An 18,473-nucleotide genomic window follows, 5' to 3' on the forward strand; every position below is an offset into this window, starting at 1 on the left:
CTCAGGCTCTTTAAAGAAATTGAAAGGGAAGGAGGACTCCCAAAGTTACTCTTAGATGCTACCATTACCCTGATCCAAAAGCAGAAAAGGATCCAAGCAAAAAAAGCACTAGAACAATCTCTTTAATGAATATCGATGCAAAAATCCTCCACAAGATACCAGCAAACAGAAGGTAAGGGGTTATCAAAATGATTATACATGATGACCAAGTGGTCTTCATTCCAGGGATGCAAGGATGGTTCAATAGGTGCAAATCAATAATGTAATACACTGCATAAACAGAAGGCAGGACAAAAATCACATGATGATTTCAATAGATGCAGAAAAAGCCTTTGACAAAATCCAACATCCATTTGTGATAAAGACATTGAAGAAAATGGGTAGAGAAGGACCTTAAAAGCCATTTATGATAAACCCACTGCCAGCATCATATTAAATGGGGAAAACCCGAAAGCTTTCCCTCTAAAATCAGGAACTAGAGAAGGATGTCCCCTCCTGCTCAACACAGTGCTTTTGTCAAAAGCAATCAGGCAAGAAAAGAAATAAGGACAGGAAAGGAAGAAGTCAGACTGTCATCATCTGCAGACAACATGATCCTCTACATAAAAGACCCCCAAAATCTACCCAAAGACTCCTAGAATTAATGACCAAATTCAGCAATATAGTAGAATAAAAAGTTAACGGACAAAAACCAATAGCATTCTTACACACTAATAATGAACCACTGTAAAAGAAATTAGGGGGAGAAACACCATTTATAATAGCACCAGGAGAAATTAAACACTGAGGAACTAACCTAAGGGAATAAAAGACCTCTACAGTGAAGAGTACAGTGCCCTGAAACAGGTGATCAAAGAGGACATCAGAAAGCGGAAAAATATCCCCTATTCATGGAGAGGCGGAACTAATATAATCAGAATGTCCACATTTTCAAAACTTTTATACAGACTTAACACACTCTCAATTGAAATACCAACTGCATTCTTTGCAGAACTGGGGAAAACAATTCTAAAATTCATATGGAACCACAAGAGACTCAGAACAGCAAGAGCAAGGCGGGAAGTCTAACAACCCAGATTCAAAGTTATTTTACAAAGCTGAAGTGCTGAAAAGAACACGGTACTGGGACAAAGCAGGTGTGGATCCATGGAACAGAATGGAGGAGGCAGGAATTATCCCCGGGCACATGCAACTATTTGGTCTTTGACAAAGGGGCCAAAAACATACACAGGTAGCTTCTGTAACAAATGATGCTAGGAAACTCGCTTTCCCCATGCAGAAGACTGAATACCCATACCTCTCACCACATACCAAACTGAAATCAAAAGGCATCAAAGATCTAAATGTCAAAACAGAAACACTGAACCTGCTGAAAGATAAAACAGGCAAAACTCTTGAAGTCACAGGCAGAGACAAGGACTTTGTGAACAAAACCCTGATTGTATAGAAAATAGTACCAAGAATCAACAAATGGTGTCATATCAAATAAAAAAGGTTCTGCACAACAAATGAAACAACCAACACAGTGAAGAGTTAATCTACAGAATGGGAAAGAATTTTTGCCAGCTTTTTCTCAGAGAGAGGATTAATATCTAAAATATATAAAGAACTTAAAAAAAATCAGACTCCCCAAAAGAACCAGTCCAAAAATGGGCAAATGAAATGAACAGATAGTTCTCAGAAGTACAAATGGCCAGTAAGTACACAATGAAATGCTCAATGTCGCTGGCCATTAGAGAAATGCAAACTAAAACGACAGAGGTTCTATCTGACTGCAGAAAGAATGGCTGCCAACATCAAGAAATTCAATAAAAACAAATGCTGGCAAAGCTGGGGGAAAAGGAGCCTATCTATACTGGTAGGACTGTAAACCAGTACAACTACTGTGGTGATCAGTATGGAGATTTGTCAAAAAATTAAAACGAGAAATTCCATTTGACCCAGGTATTCCCCTTCGAGGTATCTTCCTCAAAGAGTTAAAGACATTATATTGCAGTGATACATACATATCCATGTTTACAGCAGTAAAACTCATAATAGCTAAATCTTGGAAGCAGTTTATATGTCCATCAACAGATGAATGGATAAAGAAAATGTGGTACTTACACACAATGGAGTACTGCTCTGCCATAAAGATGGATAAATTTGAGTTATTTGCAGGAAAATGGATGTACTCTGAATCCATGTTAAGTGAAATAAATCACACAAGCTTAAATACCATATGGTTTCTCTCACAAAAGAAACTGAAAGTATAAATAAATTAAATAGCAGAATAAAAGATACATAAAGGAAACAGGGAGGGTGTTTTCAATTGGGAAGGGGATCAAAAGGTGTCAGGAGGGAGAAGGAAGGAAAAAAGGACATGAAAAGAATTACTAAGCCGTGTCATGTACATGGACCAGGTACCCACAATGAATGTATTCTCTACACATCACAAACATGCTATTAAAAAAATTCCAAAAAATCAACTATATTTACTAGTCAAATAATTTATAACCTATTACCATTAGCACCAAAAGTTTTTAAAAAGATGAATATAATTTCTGCTGAAAATAAAATGCTGCTAAAGATGCCCTAAATAAATACATATATAGGAAGAACTGATACTACTAATCTTCTCCAAATTCAGTAAATTTGTAAAAAGCCCTTTGTTTGGTAAAGTGTTACAAGCTAATCCTAAAATTTATACATAAATGGAAAGGACCTAATATAGCCAAGAAAATTGCAAAGAAAAAAATTGGAAGACTCAACCTACATGATTTCAAGACTTACTATTGAGCCTTAACAAATACCACAATGCCGTACTGACAAAGGCGGACCGGAAAGGGAGCCCAGCACAGAGCTGCCCACCCCTCATCTTTTGATTTTTTTTCTAAAGCACCAATGAAATACAATGAGAGAAAAGAAAGACTCAATACACTGTGCTGGGACAATGTGGTACCTGCACGAAAAATAACACAAACCTTGGGCCTTCGCTTAATACAGAAGTGAACATTACAAGGCCTCTGGAAAAATATATTTAGGACACTGAAGCAGGGAAAGATTTTGACAAGATACGATAAAAAATATATACACAGTATAGAGCAAATTGACAAACAATTCCATCAACATTAAAATTTTCTACCCAAAAGATATCATTATAAACACAAAATAGCAAGCCATACCTAAGAGGAAAAATAAAACAAGTGACAAAGGAATTTTTTACAGACTTCTAAAAATCACTGAGAGATGAACAACCCAATTTAAAAATAAGCTTAAGGGATGACCAGTCCATTTTAAACAGAAGATTTATGAATGGGTGAGAAGAGGCGTTCAATGCCATTATGTACCAGAGAAAGCTAATTAAAGCAACAATAAGACTGACAAAAACAAAAAGAATGACAGTATTAAGTGCTGGTAAGGACATGGGTGAAATGGAACATTCACACTGTAAAACGAGATGCCCATCTGGAGAACGAAAGGGAAAAGAAATGAAGCAACAAAGGAAGAAGACACCCGGGAGAGAGCCCTGGCCAAGCGTCAAACCTCGGCAGGAGGCCTGAGAAGGTCATGTCCAGTGGACACGGAGCAGCCCTTTAAGGGCCATCATCGCCAGCAGCAGAAGCACATGGTGGGGGAGTATAGTGGTCAGCTGTGGGCCAAGCGCCCATGATGCCCCTATGGTGTCTGTCATTTGAAAAAGGAACTATGAAAACCAGTATCAGGGGCAAGTTTTTTCCTTTACGTAAGAAATGTTCTACCTGGTTGGCACCATGAAATTAATGGATTCACACAAAACAAACAGAATCACCACAAATGCTATAATCTCTATCTCTTTTACTATCTATTAATTTCAACCACAAACGAATAATTTCAAAATATTCAAGATGATCAATCAAAATTAACCTAAATTCTGAAAGAGGAAATCAGCCTGCCATTTATTCTAAGTTGCAACATCAGATCCTACATATTATTTTTCTCAAAATGATCTGGATAGGGATTGGGAAAGATAAAAAACCTGTTTTATGTCAATTTTACTCTGTCTCCTAATGATACAGACTGAAGTAACACAGAGCTCCTACTTATTGCATCACAAAAACCCAGAGAAAAAGCAAACATTGCTTCTCATATGTAATTTTAATCATTTTATATTTTAAATGATAAATATAATTTCTTTAATAAATATATTCACATCATTATTGTTCTTATATAAAAGCAAAGCGCTCATTCTCTACAAACAGCACCTTTTACTGCAAGACATCATCTTGCAACTGTCTACAGAAGAATTTCTGGAAATGCACCAGACATTTGGCTCTAAGGCCTAAGTCACACATTTCTCATCAGCATGATTAATCTTTACAAAAAGGCAGGAAGACAAGACAGAGCCACCCACTCTGACATTTTCATTCTTTGAAAAAAAAAATTCCAATCTAGTTCATGAACTGGGACCATCATTTATAAAAAGTATGTAACCTATCAAGAGTAAGCTCTGATTACGTGATTAACAAGGTCATTATCTTTCTTGATCTTTGCATTGAGAAAAGCATACTGACATTAAAAAGTGGTTGTAGCACAGTATTACTTAGAAATCTGATAAACCTTTGCCCAGGAATCAGCCAACCTTTAATAACAAGATTACTTCATTTTCTTTCCTTTTCTGCTTACTTGAAAAAAATACAAATAAGAGATAACATTATTTAAAAACCCACTCCAGGGCTGGGGATGTAGCTTGGCAACACTGCGCCTGCCTGGCAAGCGTAAGGTCCTGCATTCCATTCCTGGTACCAGAAAAAAAACAACAAAAAATCCCACTCCACCGATCTGTATGGGACTTATTTTTGCCCAATTTTGCTATATCCAGTGACCAGAAAGTGGCGAGTATGTACTTTTCAGGTAAGCTGCTAAGCATCCTGTAGCTGCTGTGAGTTGAGTACCTTCGTGTGTGCGTGTGTGTGTGTGTGTGTGTATGTGTGCCTAACTACAGAAGAAGCATTGCCAGGGTCACGTGGAGAGGAAGAGAGGAAGAAGAGGTGAGGGTCAGCAGGAAGAGGTTTCTCTGCAGGCTCTCGGCAGCCCCAAAGTGTGCTGGTGCCTGTACATAAACTTGAACCTAAAAGGAATCAAATTTTAGATGTTTTCTAAGAATTTGAGTTTGAGACTTTCCTTTGCTTCCTTCACTTCTGAACAGCTTGGTGGGGAATAAACCAGTGCTAACCTCAGGACAGCCCTGAACTAGAGAAGAGCAGAGTATTAACCATGGAGGTGAGGCAGTAGAAGGAAGAGATCACGGAAAGATGGCGTGGATGCCGGCAGAAGGACACGGCTGTGGGAGGCAGGGAGAGGGCAGGAGCACAGGGAAGCAACGGAAATGCTGCTGGGCAAACAGCCTGGACGCTGAGCTGGCCAACAGTAAGTTGGTCAAATGGTAAAGCCATCACCTGTCCATTTTACAAGAGCTCATGTACCTGGGTTATTTTTTCTATTCCCTGGAAGTCGTGCTTTTCAAAATATTCTGCTATATTCAGGAAGGTGCGACGTTCTAGATAGCAGCAGTTACTCAGGACTATCAAAAGCCGCTGTTCCTGAAACCAAAACAGATGTTGAGAAAATTACATTTACAGTAACAGATGTCAAGTGTTATTACTTATTAAGTTTAACTAAAATCTTTTGATCTTTAGCATCAATATTCAATGCTTGGGTTCTCTTAGCTACTTCTTTCCTAACATTAACATAGAAATACAAGCCAATTCCATAGTTCCACACGCTGCTCATTTTTATAAGACACCAAAGAATCAAAAGGGCTGAGTGGTGGCTCCAGGGTAGAGCACTTGCCTGGCATGCGCACTGCTGGGGTTCCATCCCCAGCCCTGGAAAGGAAAACAGTCAAATGATGCTTCCTTTAACATCTTATGTGCACAAGAAGACTACACAAGTGGCTATTTTAAATAACCAATTGCTGAAAATGTAGAAATTATTAAAGAATAATCTACGAAATTTTCTTAAGTTGGAGCAGAATGATCTTCCGTATTAATGTTGATGGGTCCTTCGAAGCGCTAGGCCTTTGAGAATTTCCTGTGTGTGGAAACAGCTTCCTTCCAACAGGGAAGGTCCCAGAGGCCAGTGGCCTTACCACAGGAAGTGGCTGGGCAGCCAAGGGGAAGGTAGGGCCCCACTTGCTGCTACATTTGCCAGGCTTCTGTTTGCCTAATTTATGAATGATCAGACCACAAGGCTGATGAATACCATACTCCTTTGCAGTTCAGAAGAACTGTTTTGTAAATAAAATTCCAGGAAGGTCCCTTGCTGCTGCTGCTGTCCATCACCCTGCAGGTGCACAGGCATTCTCTGGAACAGCCTGACTCATCTGGAGCCTTCACTTAGATCCTTGACTAAAACCAAGGCCTAAGCCACCTTCCAGGAAAAGTTCTCACCCATGCTTGGCTTACTCTTTCTGTACAGACTCAGAATGGCCCCCAAGAAAGTGGTTCAGTCAAGAAAATGTGACAACAGACAAGTTCCTGTTCTCCGAGGTGCACCTGGGCCAAAGATGAGCTGCAGTCTCTGAACCCCACTGCCAACCAAATCCTGCATCTCCCAATAACTTCCCAATAATTCAGCTCTAGTTTAAATGAGCTCACTGTTGAGTCAAATGTCCCAAGACCTACATTTCTTTATTTAAGATGTTCCCATCTTTATTCATGGCAGAGTATAGCCCAGTCTCTGCCCTCTTTGGTCAACAAGTACAAATAAAAGATCAAAGTACCATAACTCTAAAAGAGTCAGAGGTTGCCATCGACACAGAATACACAGCAAGCACAGCAGTGATCTGGTACCCGGCCCCTGCCCCACAATGAGGGAATGAATGGCAGGAGAGGCCCAAGACAGAAAGCAGTGACCCAACACTCAAAGCGGCCTGGGCACAGCTGGGACACAAAGCCACATTCCCTCTCGTCCCAAGCCTGGGGTTGCCACGAGGCAGTCCCTTTAAAGCAAGCAAACAAGACGTTTCATCAGCTACACAAAAGTGCTGTACTCCTCAAAAGTCTCCATGGGCTTCTCAGGGCATTCATTCCCTTTTCTTCTGGAGTCCACCCTCTTTACTCAGCAGACCACGCCTGCTGGCAGAGACTTTATTTAGTGTTCCCTGTAATACGTAATGTGCAGGATTCCTCTTCAAAACAGAAACCCAGTGGTCTCAGTGTATTTTTCTGCCAAAGCTAACCAATGAGACGAAATAAAAAGTGGAAGAACAAGTGAACCACACAAACTCTTAAACCAGGGTGCTGAAACAGAAGCCTATTACACCTCAGGGGGAGATCATATCTGACAGTGGCCATCCACTGCCTTCACAGAGCACTGCAGGTGGAAAAGCATGGCGTGCCGTGCCGCTTCTCTGTGGCCCAGGACTCGCACGGTGACGTGGAAGGGCACCCTGGGGTGTGCATGGGACCCGCTCACTTCCCAGAGCTGCCTCCCTCCTGGGTGGCACAGACCTTGAGGAGATCTCAGTCACTGGCGAGATGGGCCAGATCTAACAAGGTATCTTCTGGGGGGACACAGGAGCTGTAGCTGCAAGCACAGGAACAACTCTGAGAGCAAAGCGGGACAGCTGCGGCTGGCAGAGGATGAAAGTAGGCCCAGAGTGTGGCCTCGGGGTGCTCACATGGCAGGGGCACACGCACCCCTGTGGGCAAATGCCTAGCGGTGTCAGGAGTCGGTGAGCCGGACACACAGCTGTGACTTCAAACCCTGGTGCAGGGACTGTATGTGAGGCAGGCCGCTTCTAGAGACCGGGAAAGGCACAGCACCTGCAGCTGGAAGGGCTTCTCCATTTCCAAGGAGCTTTCCCTTTCTCTGTGCCACCGCGCGCACACTTCCTCTCTGCATACCGGAAAAGGCTCGCTCAAGCCCACAGCGTGGCCTCCCTCCATCCTGCCACGCCTCTGAGGACAATCGCTCCTCTGGTCCCCGGCCACTCAGCACTCCCGGGTGAGACGCTCTCCATCTGTCCCGGAACGCTGCTCTCCTGGGGTTTCCTTCCAGCTCACCCACTACTCCTCTTCAGAGGGTGTGAGGCCTCCCTTCTCTCACTCTGCGAGCTGCGGGTCAGCTCGTGTCCTCCTCTGCATCGCAGACGCTGCCTGGGCTGCTGCAGGAGGGGACGCAGCAGGCAGCTGTGTCCATGAGGCGCGAGCACTGGAGCCAGACCTCGCACTGCAGCCCCTGGGGTCGCAGATGCCCCACCAAAGCTGTGCACTCAGCACCCTGCCACTCAGTGCTCCTTTCTGTGGAGGCCCCACTGGCCCCATCTCAGGGTGGCAGGACCGGCCTGCCATAGCTTTTGGGGGGACTCCAGCCACGAATCCGGCTGTACCGAACCACTGGCATTTTCCTTAGTGCGCGTGTGCTGTCAGGCCTCCTATCCCCGATTCGTACAGCTTCACACAGCTGACTGCCAAATCGACTCGCTTCCCTCCGGGGCCCATCACCCGCAGGCACTGCGACCTGCACGTCACCTGTCCCACAAACCCGGCCCCAAACCAAGTGCTTATTCTTTCTTTAGAAGCTGTTTATCTCAGTGAACAGTAATGTTCTCTACCTAGTCTTCCAAGTAAGTAAACCTAGAATAATGTCTTTAATTACTTTTACCAAACTATATTTTTCTTAATTTACCAAGCCCCGTATTATTTGGGAATTCACAGTAGCAAACATAACAACTGCTAGTAACACAGGGCAGGAAACGCAGCTCACACTTCTTTTTTTTAAGATATACACACAATACATCATGAGAAGGGAATCTTCTTTGAAAAACTTTGACTCTGAATTTCAAATTGTGACTCTAAATTTATAAACACGGTAACACACGCACGTGAATCATCCATTCATACATGTATGTTAAAAATATATACATATGCATACACAACAAATCCATATAAACACACAGAATATACACATATAAAACCCTAACCAATATACACACATGAAATATGCATGTAAAAGGCAGCACAGACACGTACACACACGAAGTGCGCTGTTACGTGGCGATCTGACTTCGTTTTGACCAGGCAACCTGTGCTCAGGAGCTCACAGGAATGCAGCAGAGATGCAGAGCTGCTGCGGCCCCAGCGGGAGACACAAGGCAAAGGCCGCACCCTCCGCTTCCCTCCCCAGACCATTGCCAGGCCAGGCAACGAGGGGCACTGTGGACGCCGGCAAACCTGCAAAGTCGGACTAAGCTCCAGCTTGGAGGCTCCAAGTGAGCAACACACATCAGTTGCATTTACTCCAATTTCCACACAACACAGCAGAGCTGCAAAGTATAGAGCAGTCTCCATTACTACGTGCTACAGCGGCGAGGCAGAAACACTCGGAGTAACACGGAACAGTCCCTGAAGAGTCCCATGACACACGCCGCTACATATTTGTCATCTTACTCACAGGAGTCAAACTGAAGTCTTCGTGGATACTTCCAAACAAATCAGGAGAAGAAACATCAACCGACAGGCTGCACATAGAAGAGAAGAACTGCAGTTAAAGCACGAAAGTTTAAAATATAGTGAACTACAAGTAAAAATGATTTTAAAATGTCCTGATGAAAAATCAGGTCATGTTCTCTACGTTTTTATGCTTAATAATTATAGCTCAGAAAGGGCAGTACGGACTATCAGCATAGCCATGTGAAACCTGCTTTCTGGTCTCTTCAAAACTGGCTTAGCACAGTTTAAAAACAAATCACCCAAAGGGAAAATGTCAAATAATACTCGAATAATTAAAATATTTTTGCCTATCAGAATTTCCAGGGGACTTTTTCAAGCTCACTTTCATAGTAACACCCTTGTACAGGTGAGTTAAGAAATTAGTTGATAACTCATAAGGGACCAGAAACAAAACAACTGTCAATAGGATGAGGTACAATAAATCCACTAATTTAGAGGTATAACAGAATCATAATAAAACATGACTTATTTCCTAGCATGACTTATTTCTTTAAATTTGACTGACTTTAGAATTCATATAGAAGAGTGAAACCATAAAAATATCAAATATTTCAAATACAGGCAACAAAAGGATGCCAACCTGAAAAATATTAAAACAGCACTGAATGATATAACATACATTTGAATGAATAGAATGGAAGTTCAGAAATACATTGCAATATGTACTAGAAATCAGTGATTAATGAAACAAGTTGTAACAGAGCAACCAAAAAAGACTTATTAATATCAAGTTTCTCATTACAATCCAAATTCTGATAGATTAATAACCCAAACATGTAGAATCAAATCAAAACCTAAAACACTGAAAGCTTATTAGGTCTCTAGAGAGGTGATAGTTTCATGTACTGAAAAGCAAAAACCAATACTAGGAAATAGAAACACCCTCAAACTGTCCGCTCAAGATTTAAGAGGACTTATTTGCGTGTGGTACCGTCTGTGACACTACGTTTTGAGCGCAGTGATGTTACACGGGCCAAATGTCACTCAGAAAACTGACTAAAGAAAACAAACATTCGACTCGCCCTCCTCACCGGCCCAGCGCCAGGGTGCCCGGCTGGACTGAGCCCCGCCCCTCGCTCCGGCCGCTCCCGCGAGAATACAGGCAGCAATCACGAGGCTGCACGCTTCAATTCTGTACCGCGTTGCTTACGCAGCCCATAACTGGAAAACGAGGAAAACTAATTATGTGTTCAACTCGCTCAACAAATCGTAACAACTCGTAAGGCTGAGTTCAGAAGATTAAGAAATTATAAAAAGAACATGGGTCACGTATATAAAACTACGACTTTAATATGAGCAGACGATCTCTCTTGCGGATATAAAACCAAATACATAACTTGAATGTGCATTTAAAATTCTCCTGAATGCATCAATGAGATTAATTACTTACTGTGTAGTATCCATATCCGCATCAGGCTTGGTGCTCAATTGTTCCAGGCAGTATATAAAAACCTAAGGCAAAAATAACAAGTTCTAGTGACCAGAACTCTGTTATTAATCTACTAGGACATCAAAAATTATTTTACATAAATTAAAATTATACATCACAGAAGAGATTTATGAAATATATATGATTTACCTGCCACATAAGCTACAGAAACATAGCTCTCACCCATATATACTGTACAAGCAACACAAACTAAGAGCATCTATGTTTTGATCAGTTATGACGTTCTTGGCCAGGTATGGTGGAACATGTCTGTAATCTGGCTCTCGGGGAAAGAGAGGAGAATCACAAATTTGAACCCAGCCTAGACAACTCAGTGAGGCCCCCTCAAAAATAAATAAATAGATAGATAGATAGATAGATAGATAAAAAGGGCTGGAGATGTAGCTCAGGTGAAGGTTCTGGGTTCAATCCCCAGCCCCACCACACAAAATAAAGTTCCTGAACATTAGGAAAAGTGTCTTTTTTCTTCTCTTATATACTCACTAACATGCTCATCTTTATGTACTTAGAAAGCACTGGTCCTCATAAGAAAAAACTTTAAATAAAATGTAAACAAATAATTATCATTCAATTTACTTTGTAATCTAATGCAAATATTATGGAAATACAAAACAGAAGGCATAATATAAATGAAACATTTGGGCATTGTTAGCCAACATGCAAGAATTAATACTGTATTGCCTGTGTTGCCCTCAGACTGAAAAGAGTGCCTATTTCATGTATGGTACACTCGAGAGGGCTGACCGACAAATCCCTAACTTCAGCTCGGACAGCGCTGCCCCCTCATCCTACCTGCATGATGCTGATGCTCAGCTGGCAAACATCCTCCTGCGTTTTGGGTTGTTGAAAGACCTACGAGGAAGCATTTTGAACAGAAGTTTAGACTTTGCTAATAAAATCAAATGTTTTGCTTCTGAGTTAGAGATAAAATGCAGAACGGCTAGGGTCATGGGCAGTGCCACCATGGTCTCTGGCTTGGGAAGACGAGGCAGCCCATGCTGGCACTCAGCACTGCGTCAGTGCTCCGTGCTGCACACAGAGTGCTAGCCCGAGGGGCTCTGCTCTGCCCTGCTTGTCAGGGCCCCCATCGAGCAGAAAGCAGCATGTCCACATCATTACCATACATGAGGCCCACAAGCAGCAAAGGGACAAAACTATGAAACACTGCCAGTGTGACTCCCGAGGAAGGGCTGCGGGCAATCTGGGACAGACTCACGCTGGCTTCTCCAGGCTTGCACTCTAAAACCCCTTTCAGCGACTGCAGGGAGTGCGCAACGCACTGCTCAAACTGACAGGGCTGAAAAAGAGCAAACATACCTGTCTTAAGTTCCTGGACAAGCACTGGCTAGTGAGACATTTAACCAAGTGAGCATGGTTAGAACCTTCAATCCTCAGATTTACAGAGAGGATAACAAATCATCTGGCCCATAATCACTGGATTGCAAAACTAGAGTTTTCCATCTGCCCTATGCTTTGCACTTCACATCTCAAAAGTAGGGGACTCTTAAAGCTAAAGTATATCCAATTCACTAAAATAGACCTCAAATATAACTAAAAGTTTTCTTTTAAATTCTACTCTTCTGAGTGGTAAACAACAACAGGCTAAGGACCCAGTCTAACAAGCTTGTTTTAAGCACTACCTCCAGCTACATGCTGGGATGAATGAAGTCATCACCTAATGCTCCACATCTCCAACAATGTCCAAAAAAACCTAACGTTACTAATATTGCCGTGGAGGAGAATCAACACTTTAAAATCATTTTCTATATGAATTACATCAGAAAATGAAAACTGAAAATATGTCCAACCAGTGGCATTTCAAGCTAAGCCTGAAGATATCCTAACACCATGTAAACGTTGACTCTAGGTGATGAGACACCCAAGGGTGAGTAGTACAGAATTCTAGTCAGGAGATGCAACCATGAAAGTCACCTCAAAAACAGCTTTTTGTTTTCTGTGGGGTTTTTTTTTTTGATACTGGGGATGGAACTCTGGACCTTGCACTTGCGAAGCAGGCTGTGGCCCCACTGAGCTAAATCCCTGGCCAAAAACAGCTTTTTAAAAAGTACTGAAATAAAATTGTAGTAGAAGGTGACACAGGCACCATGAAACAAATGCACAGAACTCGGAGGGAAGTGTGCTGGGAGCGGCAGCCCTAAGCAGCGTGGCCGGAGAAGGGCCTCAGAGGCCAGAGGCCAGAGGCCGAGCCTGGGCGTGAGAGCAGCCGCCCCCGAGCACAGGACAGCTGGCACACGAGCTCCAGAAGGCCAGAAACTGTGGCCCTCGAGAAGGCGGGGACAGCACAGGGCTGAGTGTGAGCGAGGTGGAGGCGGGGCTGGAGGTGCGGCTCATCGGAGGGACCATCATTCAGCCGGCTGGCTCTGGCAGAGCTCCGCAGAAGAGAGGTGCGAGAGCCTCTGTAAAACCCACAGCAAGCCTGGTAAAAGTTTTTTTGGGAGAAAAAAAAATAAGAGAAGAAAGGAAGCGATAGCACATATATCCATCAATATACACGTATCTAAACACATCCGTGTGTACAGACGGACAGAGACAAATTTATTTTTTTTAACATGAGTCCTGGTTTATTAAAGTGAAAATAGTGCCTCTGCATCAGTGTATTTTTATCACTGCACTGTGAAACCACCAGAAGGCACTACAAAGAATATTTAAAATGAAGTACAAACAAGGAGAGGTAGGGGTACTCACTGCACAGAAAGCATTTACTGAGCCAGCATGTTTGTTAGCGTCCAGTGTGTATGAGGCCCTGGGTTTGCTCCCCAGCAAAAAAAAGTCTGTCGGATGACTGACCTTATTCATTTGACCTACCTACTTTGGCTGGCTCAAAACTAAAAACTTAAAGGCTGGGGGTTTAGCTCAGTGGTGCCGCCGCCTGCCTTGCAAGCGCAAGGTCCCAAGTTCAATCCCTGGTCCAAAAAAATCCCCAAAACATTAGAATAATAATAAATCATAATATTGAGCATATATCCAAGACCCTACTGGGGCAGGTCAAACGTGCTCACTGACCCAGGGTTAGCGGTACAGAACCAGGATGGTTCTCTGAAGATCTGGACCTCGCTTCCTTAATGTCTACACCTACGTTAATAAACAATTGATAGGGAATCCCAAAAAATAAGTCTCAAAACTCGCTTTTCTTTGGCTCTGAAAGCTGGAAATAGTACTATTTCTGTGCTGTCAGTGAATCATCCAACTTGGCTGACAGGACGAAGTTATCACAAATCATTCCAGTTCTTCTGAAAGAAGAAATTCTCAGAATTATCCAAAACGAAAAACAGCAGAGACCATATTCGATCTGAGAGGAAAACAGGATGCTTTCAAATGAGTTGTTTAGGAGGAATGCAGTGAAGTTGTCCTAACCAGGGATCACAGTTCGGCGGAAAGAGGCGCACCACGAAGAGGGAGGGTTTCCTGTCCCGGGCTTGGAAGAAACAAGCACGTGGGGCTGGCGGCCTGGGAATGCAAGGAGACGTTGGTCCGAGTTTACGGTGCATGGGAGCCCTACGGTCTTACAGCCTTACACACACTGGATCATCGAACTGCTCAAGCTGGAACCTGGGGTGTGCACTAAGCACGGATTCACCCGTTCTCTTAAGAGAGGCAGGTATGAGCTCCAGGAGGAATGAGCACACGCGTGCGTCAGCGCCTTTCGGGGGAGGCACTCAGCTCACGAGGGCTTGGCTGGCGCCAGACACGGGTACAGCAGTCGGTCACTCACGAGGCCCCGGGGTCCAGTGCTTCCCTCCTCCCCACACACGCACAAGGGGCTTGCACGCGGCGTGTATAATGTGAAACAGGGAGTCATGACTGCACTATGGTGGTCAGGCTGCCCTTCCTGGGGCAGCAGACCGTGCGTGGGACAGTGTCTGCGGTGACCGATCTGGTCCATGCACTGGGCCACCGTGTGCTGGGAAGACCGACCTGAAGAGTGACCAAGGCCAGGATCTATTTTATGCCCTAGTACTGAGTTTATACCCAGCTTTTTTTTTTTTGGTACCAGGGATCGAACTCGTGACCTTGCACTTGCGAGGCCAATGGTGGAACCACTGAGCTAAATCCCCGGCCCCTATACCCAGCTTTTTTAGTTTTAATGAAATACAGAACGCTGGCAACAAAGACTCTATTTTCTCAAACTGAACATGCCAAAACCTACGTGTAGGCAGGTGTGAGACAGCAGGTGCTATGGTGACTTGCTGTCTAATCTGCTCAGGTCTCTCTCATTTGGGGCACGTTAGGATAGTGATCCAGTGATCCCTTTGGCTTGTCATTCAAGCTCACCACAACAATGACAACAGAACTGTAAGAAAGAGCTTTGAAAATGTAGTTAAGGAATTATGTAAACTGAAAAAATTATCATTATCCAGCTGTTACGGATATTAATGTAACAAATGAAAGTCCTGTAAGTTTGTCCAAAGATTTGCAGTTTACTAAGCGCTTTAAAGCCACAGTATCTCGTGTGACTCTAAGCCACGGCCCCGGGAGGAAGGGCTCTGCCCCAGGCGGTGCAGCATAGTCCCTGTTGCCAGGCTGCCACAGGGGAGCCTGCACACAGACCAGGTGCGACTGCAGGCCTCCCAGCTGACCACAGTAAAAAGAGCAAAATAAGCTAACTTCAAGATAATTTACTTACTGTAATGTATCCAAATTTTAAAATGTCAACATGTAATCGATGTAAGAAGTTGAGATATTCTACATTCTCTTTTCATGAATTTCAAGCAGCTGCCCTGCTGGGTGCTGCATACCTTTCTATAAAGACCTGGGAGGAAGCAGAATCGGCTCTCCAGGAGTTTTTATATAAATACCAACAACTGTGACTGACAGAATAAATCCAATCAGTCAAACTTAAAATGCTTTAAAATATATTAATAGATTCAGTAAAAATAGTAAGCTTTCTTAACACATTTTCAGCATAATTTACAAAAAGAAATTTCTAAGGTACACAGCCACCTAAAGTAGCTAGCACTTGTATGCATCTATATTAAGACAGAGCCCGGAACTTTGGTGGAATGGAACAACCCCCAAGTCCCCCAGCCCTCAAGGAGAAGTAGAGTCTGAGGAGAACAGAAAATAGCAAGCGGGAGCTCTGCTCCTCGCCAGCCAGACCATCACTGTTTTGTAGGTCTGGGTGGCCAAAACATTTTATTCTTGATCCCTTATCTAGGCAGAAACTAGAAGTTCTCTCCCCGGAATGTGTTTTTCCCTTCTTACTAAGGACCAGCAGAAATTGGAAACGGCACCTGCTCTTCGGGGATCGCCACTGCCCGCCTCTGCAGCTAAGGTCGTGGACACAGGCGGATTCTGGCCCAGCAAGGAAACTGGCTAGCTTGGGCTCTCAGACAGAGCAGGACCTTTGTCTGGCAGGTGTGTGGCCCTGAGTGACCCGTGTAACTGGGTCCCGGAGAGGAAAGGGAGAGGCCTGTCAGGCCAGCGAGAGGGAGAAAGAAAACCCTGTCCTGTACAGCAAAGGCCAACCTCAGCGACACACCACCGCAGGAATGCTGGGGGCTCATAAGCCAGGGGTGAAAACAACAGGAAGCAACTGAAAAGGCGGTGAGTCTGGCAGAGGGACCAGGGTCACAGCGCTGCCTGGCCTGTGACTGCATCTGCAGAGGTGCTTGCTTTGCCTGTTTTGTTGTAACTCAGGAGTCAGCGATGGCATTCCTTCCAGCTGGCTTTTCTCAAAATTTCAAGTTGCTAAGCAATATGGAATTAAGCATCATGGATTGTTTTAAGAGTCATGCAAACAAAACTGCTGTCACAAAGGATGAAGGCAGGTCCCACGAAAACAAACAAACTGTTTTCACTAATTTTTAAACACTTGTGATTAAACAAAATTGACTCTGACAAGAGAAACTTCAAGAAGCTTCTTTTTTCATTTATAGAACTGCTTACAGGTTCCAATGCACAAGCAGATATTCCTTATTAATATACCAAGTCAAGCCTTGGATACAATGAACACTAATGCTAACGATGGAAAAGAATTTCAACTTACGAGGGAAGTCAGTCCTTCGTTATCGACAACCCAGTCCTCTTTTTCAGCTAATCGTTTTATTTCTACAAGGAAAACAAACATAAGCATTTTTTATTACAATTATCTCATTGTACGTTACAGCGATAAAAACCTATAAAGGTTATGGCTTTTATTTTATATAGGTTTGTAAAAACTGGGTGAAAGTAGGAATAGAATATAATTTTAGTCCACTTGAAGATTTAAATATGTATCATTCATTCAATTTTTCTAATAATACAGTAATATAAATAAAAGTTTTTAGTGCATCATCCAATTTGAGAATTGTATGCTAGGCTTAATGACCACTTGACACACTGTGTACCTATTCAGGGCTCTTTGCAACCCTAGACACGCACACAAGAAGCCCTACAATATTTTCCTCTACGATGCCTGAGGAGCCCTTTAGATTCTGCGTCAGTGCTGCACCGGAATCTGGACCACGGCGTGGGGCTTTCAGGTGGCAAAAGCCCTGGCCCTGCGTGGAGCAGGACACTGCAGGGGCATGGCTTCCGGGAGATGCAAGCACAAGCAGGCTTCAGTTCTCACCAGGTTCCACTCCCTCCCGATTTACACCATGTGCTAACCACCAGGTCTGCGGCCACATGACCGCCTCACTCACAAAGCCTGGTGGCAGGCAGTAAGAGCACATGCTGTTTCTAACAGTGTTCCTGGAAGTACTTAATACCCAGCAAGCTAATTTATAAAGGTAACCCTTACTGCTTTTTATGATTCATGTAGGAAATCCCGAAAATCTTTAAATGTAAAAAGAAAATGAGAAGCACCTGTAATTTCTAGTTCCCAGAGAATCACTGCTATTGGACTTTCCAGCTTCACAATGATTTTTCTAAATTCAAATTTTAAAATAGATACATATTTTTTAATGGGCCCATCATTTACGTATTTTGCATTCTACATCTTTTACTTATATTTTTATATTTTCAAGTATATCCATCCTAATGTCTGCATTGCCTTGCATCTCAATTTGATATCTTTTCTTCTGAAAGACATCAAAAAGCAATATTGAAAAAACCCTCTGATGAGCAGCTAGAAATGAAGCGAGCACAGATTTTTCTAAGAGCGGTTTGTCTCACTGCCAAGCGTCTGGAGGCGGCACGGGGCGTGTGCTGCACACTGCTGTGCCGGACACACCGAGGCCCGCACCCACCTTCTGCAGTGTGCTGCAGCGTGACCGTCACGCAGCGCACGCGGAGGTCCAGGGTGAGGTCCTGCATGGTCTGCAACAGGTCGTTAGGGATTTCCAGGGCAGTCAGAGACTCGTAAGTAAGCCTGGAACACGAACACAAGGCCTGCAGTGAGCAGATGGGAGCCCAAAGCCACACCTGCCATCCCTTCCACCCCGGAGGGCAAGGCGAGAACAGGGTGTGGGAGACCACGGCAAGGCAGGACGGCGGGGCTGTGACACGACAGGAGGGGGGCAGTGACAAGTCGCACAGGGTGACCCTCCGCCCGGGGGAGGAGCAGGAGCCTCGCTGCGCGGAGATCTGTGAGGAACTGTGCGCGC

At 43.8% G+C, this 18,473-nt stretch overlaps 1 protein-coding gene across 5 annotated transcripts in view; it reads right to left on the reverse strand.

The window, feature by feature from the left end:
- The window catches only part of Exoc2 (exocyst complex component 2), a 138,091-nt gene that overhangs the window by 40,038 nt on the left and 79,580 nt on the right, over positions 1-18,473 (reverse strand). For 4 of the 5 annotated variants that reach the window (XM_021260766.2, XM_004847796.3, XM_021260765.2 and 1 more), the window contains exons 16-22: positions 18,117-18,238; positions 16,934-16,995; positions 12,143-12,223; positions 11,719-11,778; positions 10,867-10,928; positions 9,418-9,484; positions 5,445-5,561 (exon numbers count right to left, since the gene is read on the reverse strand). In XM_021260766.2, coding sequence (XP_021116425.2) covers positions 5,445-5,561; positions 9,418-9,484; positions 10,867-10,928; positions 11,719-11,778; positions 12,143-12,223; positions 16,934-16,995; positions 18,117-18,238 — 571 coding nt within the window. The remainder of the gene's footprint in view (positions 1-5,444; positions 5,562-9,417; positions 9,485-10,866; positions 10,929-11,718; positions 11,779-12,142; positions 12,224-16,933; positions 16,996-18,116; positions 18,239-18,473) is intronic. The other variant, XM_087181709.1, reaches the window with a different exon arrangement.

This window comes from Heterocephalus glaber, unplaced genomic scaffold, assembly GCF_053883595.1.
Source record: "Heterocephalus glaber isolate CG9 unplaced genomic scaffold, H.glaber_assembly_v1.0 deba00001472, whole genome shotgun sequence".
NCBI lineage: Eukaryota > Metazoa > Chordata > Mammalia > Rodentia > Bathyergidae > Heterocephalus > Heterocephalus glaber.